The 17807-nt window shown below is 43.5% G+C and overlaps 1 protein-coding gene across 2 annotated transcripts in view; it reads left to right on the forward strand.

The window, feature by feature from the left end:
• LOC115525858 (solute carrier family 22 member 9-like) overlaps window positions 1–16597 on the forward strand; it is a 31193-nt gene extending 14596 nt beyond the window's left edge. The window contains exons 3-10 of one of the 2 annotated variants that reach the window (XM_030333261.1): window positions 533–687; window positions 797–965; window positions 1717–1840; window positions 11246–11361; window positions 12175–12389; window positions 14239–14347; window positions 15040–15243; window positions 16237–16597. In XM_030333261.1, coding sequence (XP_030189121.1) covers window positions 533–687; window positions 797–965; window positions 1717–1840; window positions 11246–11361; window positions 12175–12389; window positions 14239–14347; window positions 15040–15243; window positions 16237–16297 — 1153 coding nt within the window. In that variant the 3' untranslated portion in view covers window positions 16298–16597. The remainder of the gene's footprint in view (window positions 1–532; window positions 688–796; window positions 966–1716; window positions 1841–11245; window positions 11362–12174; window positions 12390–14238; window positions 14348–15039; window positions 15244–16236) is intronic. The other variant, XM_030333265.1, reaches the window with a different exon arrangement.
• The last annotated feature ends 1210 nt before the right edge of the window (window positions 16598–17807 follow it).

Consider the following 17807-nt stretch of genomic DNA (forward strand, 5'->3'; position numbering starts at 1 on the left):
TCTCATCTAAACCTGATTACCTCCCCCAAAGCCCATCTCCAAATACCATTTCACTGGGGATTAGAGCTTCAATATATGATTTTGGAGAGGGGGACACAACTCGGTCCATTTTTTTAAATTTATTTATTTTGAGAGAGAGGGAAAGAGCGCATGAACAGGGGAGGGGCAGAAAGAGAGAGAGAGAGAAAGAGAATCCCAGGCAGGCCCCCTGCTGTCAGCACAGAGCCCGATGTGGGGCTCGGTCTCACAAACCACGTGATCGTGACCCGAGCCAAAACCAAGAGTTGGACGCTTAAGACTGGGGAAGAAGCTTGGTTATACTCAGGATCCATTTACAAACAGGAAGGTTGCTTCCGGGAAGAAGGATCTATTTATAAACAGGAAGGCTGATGATCTGTTGATTCTTTTCAAGTCTCAAGGACAAAGTTTCACTTATTAAAACACCCCCTAAACTTCAAAGCGTGCCTTCTTTTTGTTAATTTTTCCATCAGGTTGTTATACTTCCTGTAGCTAACCTGTTCCCACTCCTCAGGTTTGGGAGGAAGTTAATTCTCAGGTGGTGTTTCCTCCAGCTCGCCGTTACTGACACCTGTGCAGCCTTCGCGCCCACCTTCTTCATTTATTGCACCCTACGATTCTTGGCTGGCTTTTCTACCATGACCGTCCTGACAAACTCTGTGATGCTCAGTAAGTAAAAACTTCGGGTATTGACATTCTCCGAGACTTAACTTTGACTTTGAGATCCCAACTTTGAAGTCAAAATCCTGCTTGTTTGTTTGTTGTTGTCGTTGTTCAGTTGTAGAATGGACAGTGCCCCAATTCCAAGCCACGGGAATAGCAATGACCATCTGTGGTGCTTGCATAGGACAGATGATCCTGGGAGGACTGGCTTTTGCCATTCGAGACTGGCATACCCTTCAGCTGGTGTCTTCTGTACCATTATTTGTCCTTTTTCTTTTCTCAAGGTATAAGCTTTCTTCTTCCCTTTGTCTTAGAGGGTACTGGATGCAAGATACATGGAATGATGACATAAGAATTCTGTTTGATCCTTAGTTAACACTTGAGCACACGCTCTCCTAATAAGCGTCCAGTGTACAGGTCAAGAAGCTGAACACGTACGGTTGTCAGATAATATCAAGGACACTCCGTTAAATTTGAAATTCAGATAGATAATACATTTGTGTGTGTGTGTAACCTTCCAAATACTGCAGGAAGCATAGCTACGCTAAAAATTATCCACTGTTTATATGAAATTTCTGTTTATTTGAGATTTCTGTGCTTTTATTTACTAACCTGATAAAATACAGGGCATCTCATTAAAGTAAAATTTCAAGTCAACAAATACTTTTCAGTGTGAGTGTGTCCAAAATATTGCATGGGACATAGTGATACTCAAGAGTTACTCATAGTCACTGTTTATCTAAGTTCGGATTTAACAAGGTACGTTGTTTTGATTTGCCAAACCTGGTAACATCCCCCTGAATAAGATGGGGGGGCAATATGACTCCTACTCAATGTTGCCATTAGTGAAAGTGTACTGCGTGGAGAGGTTATCCTTACAGTTTCCTAGTTACAGAATCAGCTGCTTTTCTATTGGCTGGCACAACAAAACAAGAGGTAGGTATCAGATGGGAGGGTAGAGGCGTTTCAGGCCAAAGAATGTGTGAAAAATGGGCACATGAGAATTGACTGCACCTGTCTGTCTTCTTTGATCAGGTGGCTGATGGAGTCTGCTCGGTGGCTGATTATGACCAACAAACCCGAGGAGGCCTTAAAGGCACTTAGAAAAGCTGCACTCTGGAACGGAAGGAAGAATGTTGGAGACACCCTAACCATAGAGGTGAATAGGAAAGAGAGTTAGTTATGGGATGTAGGGGAGACACAACCTGACATATGCACTAGGTGGTGTCCATGAGGTGAAAAAAGGGCGGGAACACAAGTCTGGTTTGGGGTCTTCTCTCCTCATTGTCCTGGTTCTCAATGGCTGTCAACATTGTTGGAGTTAATATAAAGAGAGAGTATCCTGTTGCTGAGAACGAGACATGTATATTTTACTCAACAGGACCAGATAGCTCTTAGTGTTTATGGCTGTAAAGATTGTGTATTTGTCTCTATGTTAGAGAAAAAGTAACAAAGACTAATCCATTTCTTTCCACTAATATTCTGACGGCCTTTGTTCAAGATAGTAAGATCAGTAGAAGGGAGGCTTAGGGACCATGCAGAATAGAGCATAAGGAGGATCACTTATTTGTTAATTAGGTCATACACTCTTTCATTAATGGTGTATGATTGAGTGCCTCCCTGGGCCACTTCTGTTCTCTCCAGGAAATATGGCATTGGCCACAACAATCCAAATCTCTGCTTTTTTGGAGTTTACATTCGACTTATTACAAGCTCCAAGAGCATGACTCAGTGGAAATGCCTCAGAGAAGCCTTTTTTTTTTTTTTTTCACCCTGGGCTTGGAAGGCAGATATTGATGTGGGTCATAAAGTAAACCGTTCATCATGTCACGAACGTATAAATTATTTATCAAAATATCATAATGTGCTAGGCGCAGTGCTGGATCTTGACCAGCAGTGTGGTTCAGGGGGCGCCTGGGTGGCGCAGTCGGTTAAGCGTCCGACTTCAGCCAGGTCACAATCTCGCAGTCCGTGGGTTCGAGCCCCGCGTCAGGCTCTGGGCTGATGGCTCAGAGCCTGGAGCCTGTTTCCGATTCTGTGTCTCCCTCTCTCTCTGCCCCTCCCCCGTTCATGCTCTGTCTCTCTCTGTCCCAAAAATAAAAATAAACGTTGAAAAAAAAAATTAAAAAAATAAAATTCTCTCTTTATCTTTAATCTTTGGCATTTTAATTGTCATGTGTTGTGAAGTGGAACTCCTTCGGTTCATCTTTTTTGGGGGCTCTCTGTGCTTCCTAAATTTAGGTGTGTTTTTCTCTGCCCGGGATAGGCAATTTTTCATCTATTGTTTCTCCAAATAAGTTTTCTACCCCTTTCTCTTTCTCTCTTCTTCTAGGATCTCTATAATGTGAATGTTTGTTCCCTTGATGTTATCTAAGAGCTCCCATAACCGATCCTCATTTTTTAAAATGCTTTTTTATTTTTGCTCTTCAGCTTGAGTGTTTTCCATTACCCTGTCTTCCAGATCACTGATATGTTCTTCTGCATCCTCTATACTGCTGTTGATTCCCTCTAGTGTCTTTTTCCATCTCAGTTATTGTATTTTTTTTTTCTCTGATTGGTTCTTTCTTATATTTTCTGTCTCCTCGTTGAAGTTCTTAGTGAGTTCATCCACTCTTCTTTTCAGTCTGATGAGCATTCTTATGACCACTACTTTGAACTCATCAGATAGATTGCTTATGTCCTTTCCTTTAGTTCTTTGTCTGAGGTTTTGTCTTGGCCTTTCATTTGGAGCATGTTTCCCTGTCTTCTAACTTTGCTTGACTTTTTGTGTTTGTTTTTATGAATGAGCTGGAACAGCCATTTCTCTGAAACTTGAAAGAATCATCTTGTGTATGGTTAGCCCCTGTGTAGACTCTGTGTACCTGGTGCCTTTTGCTGGATGGCTGGCTGGAGCTGTGGCTGGGGATCCTGGGGCACTCCGTGCTAGGGCTGTCCTGGTGGGATGCCTGGAGCTGAAGTGGGCATGGGCCAGGGTGGTCCCACCTTGGTCCTTGGAAGGACAGCTGAAATTGAAGTGAGTGCAAGCTAGGGTATGCTGGGGCACTCTGTACAGGGGACACCGCAGCGGGTGGTTGGAGCTGAGGTGGGTGCAGTCCAGGGAGGGTCCAAGGGTACTCCACACAGGAAGCACCCTTGAAAGTCATCTGGAGCCAAAATGGTGCAGGCCTGGAGTGTTCCAAGGTGCTTTACACCTGTGTCATGTAGGAGAGACAGCCCGAGCTGTAGTGAGCATTGGCCAGGGGTGTCCTGGTGTGCACCACACTGGGGCCACCTTGGTGGGATCACTGGAGCTGGTATGGGCTAGGGGCCCAGGGCTCACTGAGGCAGTAAGCTGGCTTAGGCGCCTGGACCCTGCTCCCATCTATGCTATCAAGGTGGAGGGGAAATGTAAACCCTGGCGTTCACCAGCACCTCTGACCTGGAGAGTGTTCTAACAGCAACCCTGCCATTTGGCAGAGATGTAGGGCTTAATCTTTTATTTTTAATAAACATAGTCTTAATCTTTTATACTTTATTTTAGGTGCTCTTTTCAACTTTGGCCTTTTTTTTCCCCCTGAGCCCTAGGGCAGACAAGTCTGTTCATAGTCCTTCAGCACTATCCCTCCTCGCTCCAGTTTGCAGTGTGACCGAGATGGGGGTTCCCTTAGCTACCGTGTCTCCATCTGTCTTTCCATTCTCTGTGTGGTCTTTCTGTCATTTGTTGTGCAGAAGCTGTTCAGTCAACCCTCAGTTCTTCTTCAGGATCAATTTCTCTAAAAATAGGTATAGATGAGTGTGCCCTGTGGAGGAAAGTGAGTTCAGGGTCTTCCTATGTTGCCACCTTGGACTGGAACTCAGGATTGTTTTCTTCCTTCTCCCCCTCCCCTCCTTCTTCTTTTAAAAACATTTATTTGAGGGCTACCTGGGTGGCTTGGTCGGTTAAGCAACCGGCTTCAGCTGGGGTCATGATCTTGCGGCTGGTGGGTTCACGCCCCACATCAGACTCTCTGCTGTCAGTGCAGAGCCTGCTTCGGATCCTCTGTCCCTCTCTCTCTCTCTCTGCCTCCCACTCTCTCTCTCTCAAAGATAAACAAACACATACATACATACATACACAAACATTAAAATTTTTTTAAAAAGTTGACACTTCATCATGCAAAGGATTTGATGCAATTTACAACATTCACATATGTGAACCATTTGTGAGGGAAATAGAAATCAAAATTTAAAAAAAACATTAAGACTGTAGAAAGAATAACACTAACACATAGACAAAAAAATATGTATATTCTCTAATATATTCTGAATCTGTCCAACCATTTCTCAACTCCATTTTTATCACTGCACTCCAAATCTTTCTTCCCTCTGGCTAGCTTCTCTCCCACCTCCATTGTTGCCCCATTCTCATCCATTGTTTAGAAGGAAGCCACAGGATCCTTCAGAAATGTAAGCCTGATCCTGTTAACCACCTCGCTCCTGCTTAACGGCCTCTACAGACTCCCTCTTGCATTTAGGATTAAAGTCATGGTCCTTAAATATGGCCCACTAAGCTTTTTGTGGTCTGGTGCTGACAACCTCCAGTGGCCGTTGTTGATTTTGAGCTGCCCAGTATCCATTTGTACTTCCAAATTGCAACCTGGTTTTCTTTTAGGGAATCATCTCTTTCCCGTTGGACACTGTCTGGTGGAACCGTCAGTCAGGTGCCATGTTTTTTTCTAGGCATGGGGCAAGAATTTTTTTTTTTTTTTTTGCAAGCATGTCTTAAGGGCAAGGCCAATTGATGGTCCAAGAATGTGAACGTTGGTGAAAGTTGACATCCAAGGGGCAAGCACCCAGACCTGGCCATTCTTACTACAAGACTCTTCCTGGACTTCCTGCTCCCTAGCACTTTGTAGATTCCCAAATCCTACCTATTTGGAAGCCTTTCCATCAATTCAGGATTGTTTTCTCTATTTCTGTAAGGATGCCATTAAGATTTTGATAGGCATTGTAATAAATCTGTAGGTTACTTTGGGTACAATGGGTGTTTTTTTTTTTTCAGTTTACTTATTTATTTTGAGAGGAAAACAGTGTGAATGGGAGACGGACAGAGAGACAGGGAGACAGAGAATCATAGGCAGGTGCCATACTGCCAGCACAGAGCCCAATACAGGGCTTGAACTTATGAAACTGCGAGATCATGACCTGAGAGATCATGACCTGAGCCATAACCAAGAGTCAGATGCTTACCTGACTGACCCAGCCAAGCACCCCTGGGTGTTTTAATAATATGAACTTTTTCAATCCATGAACATGGGATGTATTCCTTTTTTTCCTATGTCTGCTTTAATTTCTTTCTTCAGTGCTTATAATTTTCAGTATACAAGTCTTTTGTTCCCTGGCTAAATTTATTCCTAAGGACTTTGGTTTTTTTAATGTTTTATTTATTTTTGAGAGAGAGAGAGCGAGACAGAGTGCACGAGTGGGGGAGGGACAGAGAGAGAGGGAGACACAGAATCCAAAGCAAACTCCAGGCTCTGAGCTGTCAGCACAGAACCGGATGCGAGGCTTGAACTCACGAGTCATGAGATCATGACCTGAGCCGAAATCGAACACTTAACCTAGTGAGCCACCCAGGCACCCCAGGACTTTATTATTTTTGAAGCTATTGTAAACAGATGTTTTCTTAATTTCATTTTCAGATAGTTTGTTGCTCGTGTATAGAAATGCAACTGGTTTTTATATTTTGATTTTGTATCCTGAAACTTTACTGAATTCATTTATTAGTTCTAACAGTATTTTGGAGGTGTCTTTAGGGTTTTCTACATATAAGACGATGTCATCCACCAGTGGAGATAATTACTTCTTCCCTTCTGATTTGGGCGCCTCATGTTTCTTTTTCTTACCTAATTGCTCTGGCTAGGACCTCCCAACCCTATGTTGATTTAAAGCGGCATTCTTGTCTAGGAAAAGCTTTCAGTTTTTCACCATTGAGTATAATATGAGCTGTGGGCTTCTCATAGATGGCCTTTAAGGTAAGTTCCTTCAATACCTCGTTTCTTGAGAGTTTTTTTTTTTAATTTTTTTTATCGTGGATGTGTGTTGAATTTTGTCAAATGCTTTTTTACATGTATTGGGGTGACCCTATGATTTTTTTTTAATGTTTATTTATTTTTGAGAGAGAGACAGAGGATCTGAAGCAGTCTCTGTGCTGACAGCAGAGAGCCCGATGCAGAGCCCAAACCCACGATTTATAATATCATGACCTGAGCTGAAGTCAGATGCTTAACTGACTGAGCCACCATGGCGTCCCGAAATGATCATGTGATTTTTAACCTTCATTCTGCTAATGTGGTGTATCACATTTTTAAAATTTGCTTATGTTGAATTATCCTTGCATCCCAGGAGTAAATTCCACGGCGTCATGGTATGCAGTGTGCTGTTGAAGTTGGTTTACTAATATGTTGCTGATAATTTTTTTTACCTTTGTTCATCAGGGATATTGGCCTGTAGTTTTCTTTTCTTCTGGTGTCTTTGTCTGACTTTGGTATCAGAGTCATACTGCCCTCATGAAACAAATTTGTTAGTGTTTCCTCTTATTCTATTTTTGGAAAAGTTTGAGAGGGATCAGTGTTGATAATTTACATGTTTGTTAGAATTCACCTGTGAGGCTATCTGGTGTTAGGCTTTTATTTCTAGGATACTTTTTATTACTGTTTCAATCTCCTTATTAGTTATTGGTTTCTTCAGGTTTTCTATTCTTCTTGATTCCATTTTGGTAGCTTGTACACTTCCAGGAATTTATCCATTTCTTCTAGGTCATCCACGTTTTGGCATGTAATTTTTTATTATAGTCCCTTACGATCTTTTTTTAATTTCTGTGGCATCAGTTGTGATGTCTCCTCTTTCATTTCTGATTTTATTTGTTTGAGTCTTCTCTCTTTTTTTATGGTTAGTCTAGCTAAAAGTGTGTCAATTTTGTTCATCTTTTTTTTTTTAAAAGAATCAACTCTCTTATCGATATTTTTGTTTTGTTTTTTTTCCCCCCCTAATTCGTGTTTGTGCATTTGAAGAAGGAGTCACCTCCTCCAGTCTTTACAGTCTGGCTTTGGCAGGAAACATAAACCCTCCACCAGTCACCATGGGTGGGATTCTGGGGAGACCAGTGAGCAGGGTTCATCAGCGAGCCTGCTGTCTGGGTCCATGGGTGTGTGGACCATTTGCCAGAATCTGCAGGTGGGTCCACTGCTAGTTCATGAATAGATAGGTAAGGTTATGGGCTTGATAAAGCCTCTTTGAAATAAAGCAAGGGTGGTATGTGAATACCGAAGAGGGAGACATAACCTGGATCACAGATGTGTAGGAACTTAATGTTACTTGAGGGTAGTTACATTTGAAATGCGTCTTACAGGTTAAGGTAGAACTAGCCAGGTTTAAACCAGGCAGGGATAGGGGCACCTGGGTGGCTCAGTCGGTTAAGCAGCCGACTTCAGCTCAGGTCGTGATCTCTCGCAGTCTGTGAGTTCAAAACCCTGCATCAGGCTCTGTGCTGACTGCTCGGAGCCTGGAGCCTGCTTCGGATTCTGTGTCTCCCTCACTCTCTGCCCCTCCCTCCCTCTCTCTCAAAAATAAATAAATATTATAAAAAATTTTGCAATTTAGAGGAGTCCAGATGACTGCAGAGGGGCCGAGCCAGAGGTGTGCTGGTAAATGTTTAGCACCTAACATTATAGGAGGAATAAAAAATCCATAGATCTCAAATTTCTGGTGATTGTCAACTTCTATAGTAGGAACACCACCACCACTGTCAGTCAAAGCCACGAGCATCATGGCAACTGCTTCACAAACTATCTAAAAATTTAGCAAGGGGCTTTTGTGAATTTGTACCCACTGATTCCAGGACACCAATGGGCAAGACTTCAGACAGAAGGCTACTGCATGCTTTCCACCCCAGCGTGGTGTTATGATTGGCACAGTTTTTTTTATTTACTAGCAAAGGAAAATCAGAGAAACAGATGCGTTTAAAAAACAAAGATCCAGCGGGCTCTCCGTTTGAATAGAGGCTTCCTCTTCCTTGAATAAGAATTTTTTACCAGGTAGGAGTAGCTCCTTTAGTGCCCACAAATGACTTCGCATTGCCTCCCTCAAGTCTTCTGGAAACATCTCTGCTTTCTCACTAAAAATGAATGGCCTTGGTGAGGTAACGTCAGTGTCTCCCAAACTTTTACTCCGATATCGGCTGTGATTTGAGGCCAGCCTTACAGGTACAACAGGCCTCATCTGGCCCAAGTTTAAGGTGTCCTTGGAGCCCATTCCTAGAATGCCCCTGTGATAGTGGTCGGTGGTCCTGGGTTTCTGAGTGTTAGATGCAGGAAGGAGATGCTATCATGACTCTTCTCTTCCAAGAGGGTAAGTCCAGCATTTTGCTGCTTGAGCGAGCTCTGCAACTCGAAGACATTCTTGATCTGGTTGGTCTTCATTTGATGGGGAGGGAGGGGGGGTATTTCTCCCAAGTCCCTTCCTCATGGAATTCTTCCAGTGGACTTCATGGTATTGCTTCATTTTTTTAAAGTTTATTTTGAGAGAGAGAGAGAGAATGAGCAAACGGGGAAGGGGCAGAGAGAGAGAATCCCAAGCAGGTTCCGAACTGTCAGTGCAAAGCCCGATGCCAGGCTTGAACTCACGAACCCATGAGATCATGACCTGAGCCAAAAAATCAAGGTTCGGTCACTCAACCGACGGAGCCACCCAGGTGCCCCAGTATTGTTTCGTGTGTAAAAGTGAGATGAGAATTAAGTTGATAGTATCTGAATATTTAAGAAATAATTAAGGGGCGCCTGGGTGGCGCAGTCGGTTAAGCGTCCGACTTCAGCCAGGTCACGATCTCGCGGTCCGGGAGTTCGAGCCCCGCGTCAGGCTCTGAGCTAATGGCCCAGAGCCTGGAGCCTGTTTCCGATTCTGTGTCTCCCTCTCTCTCTGCCCCTCCCCCGTTCATGCTCTGTCTCTCTCTGTCCCAAAAATAAAATAAAAACGTTGAAAAAAAAAAAAAATCTTTAAATAAAAAAAAAAAAAAAAAAAAAAAAGAAATAATTAAGTACCCGAGGCGTGTTGGGTAGAATTCCATATGCATGTTTGCAACCTCACATATGGCTAGAAAATCCTCATGAGGGGCGCCTGGGTGGCTCAGTCAGTTGAGCGTCTGACTTCAGCTCAGGTCATGATCTCACGGTTTGTGGGTTCGAGCCCCGTGTTGGGCTCTGTGCTGACAGCACAGAGCCTGGAGCCTGTTCCAGATTCTGTGTCTCCCTCTCCCTCTGTGCCCCTCCCCTGCTCACACTCTGTCTCTGTCTCAAAAATAAATAAACATTTAAAAAAATTTTTTTAAAGAAAAGAAATCCTCATGAAAAGGGTGCTATTATCTTTCTTCACCTATTTCTTCTTGTTCTTCTTATGCTTCTCATTCTTCTCGTTCTCCTCCTCCTCCTCCTTCATTTTCCTGATGACAGGGACATTGGGGTTTGGAAATATTTAATCACCTTGGGCACGGTATATACCCAGCATGTTGCAGGACCATTAAATAACTCCAAATTATCACCAGCTCAGGTATAAATTATTCTACACCAAGACCCCACCCTGGTTTCATCCTCAAGTTTAATTCTAGGCATCTCATTCATGGAGACACAATATTCCAGGATTTCCCTCAAAAAGACTTAAAAAAATTTTTTTTCAATGTTTATTGATTTTTGAGAGACAGAGACAGAGTGTGAGTGGGGGAGGGTCAAAGAGAGGAGACACAGAATCCGAAGCAGGCTCCAGGCCCTGAGCTGTCAGCGCAGAGCCTGACGTGGGGCTCGAACCCACAAACCATGAGATCGTGACCTGAGCTGAGGTTGGAACTCAACAGACTGAGCCACTCAGGGGCCACTCAAAAAGACTTGAAGAACCAGAATAAAGATTCTCAGGAAATGTCATTGTTCCTGAGATAAACAGTTTCTCTGCAAGGACAGCCGGGAATCCAGCTTAGCTCCCAAGTCTTTCGTGCCCATTTAGCATAAATAGAGCTTTGGACCTTAATCCAAGTGACTTGCATTTGATTCCCTTTCTGGTCTGAATATCTAACATACTCATCCATTTTCATGCCCTGCAGCCCACTCAGATCTAGTGTTTAAAAAGTCCTTGTTGTGGGGCGCCTGGGTGGCTCCCTCAGTTAAGCAACTGACTTCAGCTCAGGTCATGATCTCACGGTTCATGAGTTCAAGCACCACGTCGGGCTCTGTGCTGATGGCTCAGTGCCTGGAGCCTTCTTCAGATTCTGTGTCTCCCTCTCTCTCTGCCCCTCCCCCTCCTCGTGCTCTGTCTCTCTTGTGTCTCAAAAATAAATAAACGTTTAAAACAAATTTTTTTTTAAAAAAGTCCTTGTTGCTACATAATTATCCTAAAGCTCCTTTCACTCCTGAATTCACCTTTCACATGCAAGGACATCTTCGGTGTCTCTATCTCCTACTAAATATAATAGCAAATGGCCTAGCTTATCCTCCGTGACGGGCCTCCTGGTGCCCACATTTTGTGACAACTGAACAGTTTCTTGTTGCCATCGTTCTTAAAGGTTTTGAGATCCAGCATGCAAGAGGAGCTAGAGGCAGCACAGAAAAAAATTTCTCTGCGTGATATATTCCGCATGCCTACGCTGCGCAGAAGGATCTGTTTGATGTCCTTTGTGAGGTGGGTTTCACGTTGTGCATGAAGAATATTCAAATGGTGGAGACGTGAATCTATTCCTGTCAAAGGGTACAACCCGTTGCGGGGACAGATTTTGAGATAAAACATGAGGATGCTATAAAGATAGCTGCATTTTTAGGGGCACCTGTGTGGCCCAGTTGGTTAAGCATCTGATTCTTGGTTTCGGCCGGGGTCATGATCTCACAGTAGTGGGATCGAGACCCATGTCGGGCTCTGCAATGATGATGTGGAGCCTGCTTGGGATTCTCCCTCCCTCTCTCTCTGCCCTTCCCCCTACTCTCTCTCTCTCTCTCTCAAATAAATAAACATTAAAAAAAAAGATAATTGCATCTTTTAGTTAAGGAAAGACTGACCCAGAGCTAATTGTACAATGAGTTTTATTTATTACATCACCTGCAAGGCTCATCAGCTGGAAACTGAGGCTGTGAACTTCAATCACAGTGAAGACTTTGGCCTGATGTCTCTTGTTCTTTTCGATGAATATTTACATATGCGTACATGCAACAATCGCCGAAATGAGGATACAGAAAAAGAACTCTAAAACCCTAGAAAACCTCATTAGGTATTCTTAATAACGGTACCCTCACCCACCAAAAAAGGGTAACAATTATGACCTCCATCATCATGCAGCATTTTATGACAGTCTTTAAATCATTACCATGTAGAATATTCTATAAAACAGACCGTGCCTTTTTACCACCAACCACTGGCTGCCTGTCTGACAATATTTACGATTGTCATTTGTAGAATAAGGTCTAAACTTCATGACATCTATCTTTTTCTTTGGTTCCACAGGTTTTCAGTCTACATGTCTTTTTATGGCCTGATTCTCCACATCCAGCACATTGGAAGCAATGTTTTCCTGTCCCAGGTTCTCTTTGGCCTAGTCAACATCGTATCCAGTTATATTGCGGTTTTGGCACTGAATCATATAGGCCGTCGAATATGCCAGATGATTTTCTTTTCCTTCCTTGGAATCTCCATTCTGATCACCACATTTCTGCCCAAAGGTGAGAAAAGAGCACAGGTTGAAGAAAGGAAATAGCTCAGGGACTCAGGGACTGTGCTCACACAAGGAAAGGGAGAATATGTTTCTAATGATCCCCTAAAACCAATCTGAGGATTTAGGACAGATTCTACCATTAACGTGGTGGCTGGGAAAGAGTCAAAGGTCAGTACACGTTGGCTCGGACATATGGCTATCCTCATCACATGTGAGAAGTATCTGGTAATTGGTGCCATTTCTTCCTAAAAGTTTCTCTAGGAGAGCAGTGGACCACTTGCCCTTTGGCTATGACCAATCACGCTTGTAATTCTAAATGATGGTATTGTGTCCATTATATATAATTGTGTCCCATATGAGGACACAATTTACCATCACTTCCTCTGCCTGGTTGCTTTCTGGTTACTACAGCTTCAGTGACAATTTACTCCCTGATGTCTAGTCTTGTATTAGGTCACCATCACTGCCATCCTGGTGTTGGGAACTTTTTGACTTCAAGGAAATCAAAGTATCTTGTCTTCAGGTGGAGAAGTATACCATAGGAATATGCAGTTAAGGAGTTAAAGCCTCTCTTAGAATCAATTTCGCTAAATGAAATGATCATATGTAATGAATAGGGGAACCCAGGTGGTCTCCACGCTTCAACTCCCAGCAAAGTTGTGCACTTTACAGGATCCCAAATGGACAGCTGTGCCCTGATCCTGGATGTCAGCAATGATACATGTTTGCTGCTGGACTACACAGCTTACTCCAATGTTATATGACGGTTTCATGAAATTTTTTAAAATTATCGAATACAAAACTGAACCCTGAAATTTTCTTCCAGAGGTCTCCAAAGTCCAACTATTTTTTCCCTAATACGGATCTTTATTCTTAAATCTTCAAATATTACTCTAGATCAGGATGCCTGGGTGGCTCAGTCGGTTAACTGTCCGACTTCGGCTCAGGCCATGATCTCACGGTTGGTGAGTTCGAGCCCCGCGTCGGGCTCTGTGCTGACAGCTCAGAGCCTGGTGCCTGCTTCGGATTCTGTGTCACCCTCTCTCTCTTCCCCTCCCCTGCTTATGCTCTGTCTCTCACTCTCACAAATAAATACACATTAAAAAAGATTTTAACACATAGCACTCTAGATCGAGTTCCACTCCAGCTTATCCATACCATAAAACTCCCGTTCTTATTTTTTTTTTTTAATGTTTATTTGTTTTTGAGAGAGAGACAGAAAGAGAGTGAGTGAGAGGGGGAGGGCAGTGGGAGAGGGAGACACAGAATCCAAAGGGGGTTCCAGGCTCTTGAGCTGTCTGTACAGAGCTTGACACGGGGCGCGAACCCACGAACCATGAGATCATGACCTGAGCCGAAGTCAGACGCTTAACCGACCGAGCCACCCAGGTGCCCTGAAACTCCTGTTCCTTTATTATTCTACTGCAGTACTAGCCCTACGTCAATATTGCGTACCCAGGGCTTAAACTTCTCAAGGATGTGGATAAGTTTCACATCCTTCAGTAATTATTCATATCACAGTCCTACTTTGTACATGCAAGGCAGAGGGAGACACTGGGCAGAATTAATGAAAGCAAACTCACGTTCCCCTCTCCACCTTTGGCAAATCTCTGCCATGTAAGAGAGAGGTAATGAAAATAACTCAGGTTTTTTCATCTCTGTTGAAGTTGTAACATACAGATCGGTCACATTTCTCAGCTACTGGTCACTAGACATTCTCTGCCCTGTGCGCTTTCCCTGCGATGCGTCTAACACATGCGAATATTCTAATTGTGTCTTTTTCATTTATCACTTGGTGGATGGTGGTTCCTTTGGCTCTAATTTTCTTCCCGAGTCTCACTGGTCTTCCTCTCCAGAAATGCAGACCCTGCGTCTTTCTTTGTCATCCCTGGGAGTCGGAGTTTCTGCAGCAGCTGTTGTGAGTTCTTCTACCCATGGAAACGAACTAATCCCTACCATAATCAGGTACAAATCTCATGGAAGGTCCCGTAGGGGCAACACAGACCATTCCCGGCTAGTGAACATTTATAGCAGGAAGAAAACTGAGTCATTATCCAAAGCATCTCAGTTTTTTTTTTTTTAATTTTTTTTTTCAACGTTTATTTATTTTTGGGACAGAGAGAGACAGAGCATGAACGGGGGAGGGGCAGAGAGAGAGGGAGACACAGAATCGGAAACAGGCTCCAGGCTCTGAGCCATCAGCCCAGAGCCTGACGCGGGGCTCGAACTCACGGACCGCGAGATCGTGACCTGGCTGAAGTCGGACGCTTAACCGACCGCGCCACCCAGGCGCCCCTAAAGCATCAGTTATAATAGCATTGGCAGTAACAAAAATTGCAGCCGGAAATTATTAAAATCTGCTTTGGCAAGGCACCGTGTTAAGTTTTTTTAACATATCCCTCACCTAATCTATTGAACCACGAAATCCACTGAACTACGGCTAAGAGTAGTTTTTAAATAAGGAAAATCTGTCCTAATGGCACTTGAAAAAAGTTGCCAGCAAATGACAGAGCATATTTGAAATGTAAGAGTATATTGTCAACCTTCATGTATCTAAGCACTGTTGTGGTATCTCCCATAATCAAAGCAAAATAATAAACCGCAAACTACACGTGTGGATTTATACCAAATTATTTTTGTATTGTTTGCACCCCAAGGGCAACTGTCACGGGAATCCTGGGGATTGCTGCTTATGTTGGGGCAGCGCTGTCTCCCCTCTTAATGATCCTGAATGCGTATTCTCCCCACCTGCCCTGGATCATGTATGGAATCTTCTCCATCCTCGCCAGTCTTATTGTCTCACTTCTTCCTGAAACCAGGAATCAACCTCTGCCTGACTCCATCCAGGATGTGGAAAAGGAGTGAGTAAACCCCCCGGCTGTCCCTGAGGGGAGCTGTGTGCTCTAGGTCTGTAGTGAGGAAGGCAAGCCATCATTCGGGGTCACTGTCCCCGGGGAAAGATTTATGAACATTTCTTTTTTAAGTAAGCCAAATGCCCAACGTGGGACTTGAACTCATGACCCCAAGATCGAGAGTTGCCTGCTCATACTGACTGAGCCAGCCAGCTGCCCCTCCCAGGAAAAGATTTAGACCTGGACTGTTCCATGTGGCCAGTGCCTCTGGTTTAGCTACAGCCTCATCATTCCTGCCACTCACCGCAGACTCCCCCATGGCTCCCTAGATCAGTAGGTTTAGTGGTTGCAGGGGCCAACATTAGGTGACCTTGTGTGACATACACACGCCTGAAGGCATTTCACAAGCATGCCCACATCCAAACACCAGACTCTCATCCCTCAGACCCTGGCAGCCCCCAGCCCGGGGAGTGCAGTCAGCTCCCAGGGGCTGCCGGTCCCTGTAGGCCTGTGGACTGTCCTGGCCACTGAAGAAATCTGAGCGAGATCAGGGAGAGGACCTGAGCCCCTCCCACAGATGACAGTACATCTCAGAGAAGTCCTGTTATGTGGTCTGTGACATTCAGACCATCTGGGTCCACTAGGAATGCACCTGTTAAGAAAAGAAGGAAAGTAGTAAACCTAGGTATTTTTAAGTGATCAAGAATTGGAGAGGATTTTAAAACTTTGCATACTGCCCTTGCCTTTTCCAAATCCCTTTGGCGTCCGGATCCCCTGTCGTCCAAAAGTGAGAATCGAAACTACCAAAGCTGCCCTCCCAGATCCTGCCCCGGAAACTTGGTCTTCAGAAAATTTATTCAAACCCTTGGGGCAGGGGTCACGGATTTTATCAAAACTGGTGGGTCAAGAATCAGCTTGCTCTGGAGAATGCAGGACATGTACGCTGACTTGAGGTCTTCTCACTTTTGTGCTTGTTTGTCGGTCTCATTGTGTTTTTACCAGGAGAAAAGCCTCAAGAAAAGTAAAGCAGGAAGATCCCTTCATGAAAGTGACACAGTTTTAAGGAATTCCAGGAAATAACTGCTACTCAAAGAGTAAGATAGGAGAAGGAAAATCAGGACCGTTCCCAGAAATTGGAAAAGTTTGTAAAATAAAAGAAAAAGATAGAATGGAATAACAGATCCCATTTACAATTGCAGGACTAAGTAACTATGGATAAAATATCTACAATCCTTCAAAATAAGAAGTTTGAGAAAAGTCGTAATACTTTTGAAAAAAGATTTTATTATCCAAGTCTAGTTGACATACAACGTTATATTAATTTCAGGTACACCACATAGTGATACAATTCTGTATATTAAAAGTCATAATATTTTTAAAGGAATCATAGTAAAAAATATGTAAAATTGTAGACCTCCAGCATGTTTCTGGATAGAAAGATGGGATAGTATTAAAGACACTGATTCTTGATTCCAAAACCAGACAAAGACCCCACTAAAAAGGAGAACGACAGACCAAGATCCCTGATGAACATGGATGCAAAAATTCTCAACAAGATACTAGCCAGCCGGATCCAGTAATACATCAAAAGAATTATTCACCACGATTAAGTGGGATTTATACCTGGGATGCAGGGCTGGTTCAATATCCACAAGTGAATCAATGTGATACATCACATCAATAAAAGAAAGGACAAGAACCACGTGGTCCTCTCAATAGATGCAGGGAAAGCATTTGACAAAATACAGCATACTGTCTTGATGAAAACCCTCAAGAAAGTAGGGATAGAAGGATCATACCTCAAGATCATAAAAACCATATATGAGAGACCCACCACTAGTATTATCCTCAATGGGGAAAAACTGAGAGCTTTCTCCCTAAAGTCAGGAACATGACAGGGATGCCCTCTCTTGGCACTGTTATTCAACATAGTGTTGGAAGTCCTAGCCTCAGCAATCAGACAACACAAAGAAGTAAAAGGCATCCAAATCGGCCGGGAGGAAGTCAAACTTTCGTTCCTCGCGGATGACGTGATACTCTATGAAAAACCCAAAAAAATCCACCAAAGACTGCTAGAACTGATCCATGAATTCAGCAAAGTCGTAGGAAATAAAATCAATACCCAGAAATTGGTTGCATTCCTAGACACCAATAATGAAGCAACAGAAAGAGAAATCAAGGACTCAGTCTTTGACAAAGCAGGAAAGAATATCCCATGGAAAAAAGACAGTCTCTTCAGCCAGTGGTGTCGGGAAAACTGGACAGCGGCACGCAGAAGAATGAATCTGGACCCCTTTCCTACACCAGACACAAAAATAAACTCAAAATGGTTGAAAAACCTAAACATAAGACAGGAAACCATCAAAATCCTCGAGGAGAAAGCAGGCAAAAACCTCTTTGACCCTGGCCGCAGCAACTTCTTACTCAACGCGTCTCCGGAGGCAAGGGAAACAAAAGCAAAAATGAACTATTGGGAACCTCATCAAAATAAAAAGCTTCTGCACAGTGAAGGAAACATTCAGCAAAACTAAAAGGTAACCATCAGAATGGGAGAAGATATTTGCAAATGACAT

Source organism: Lynx canadensis, chromosome D1 (assembly GCF_007474595.2).
Source record: "Lynx canadensis isolate LIC74 chromosome D1, mLynCan4.pri.v2, whole genome shotgun sequence".
NCBI lineage: Eukaryota > Metazoa > Chordata > Mammalia > Carnivora > Felidae > Lynx > Lynx canadensis.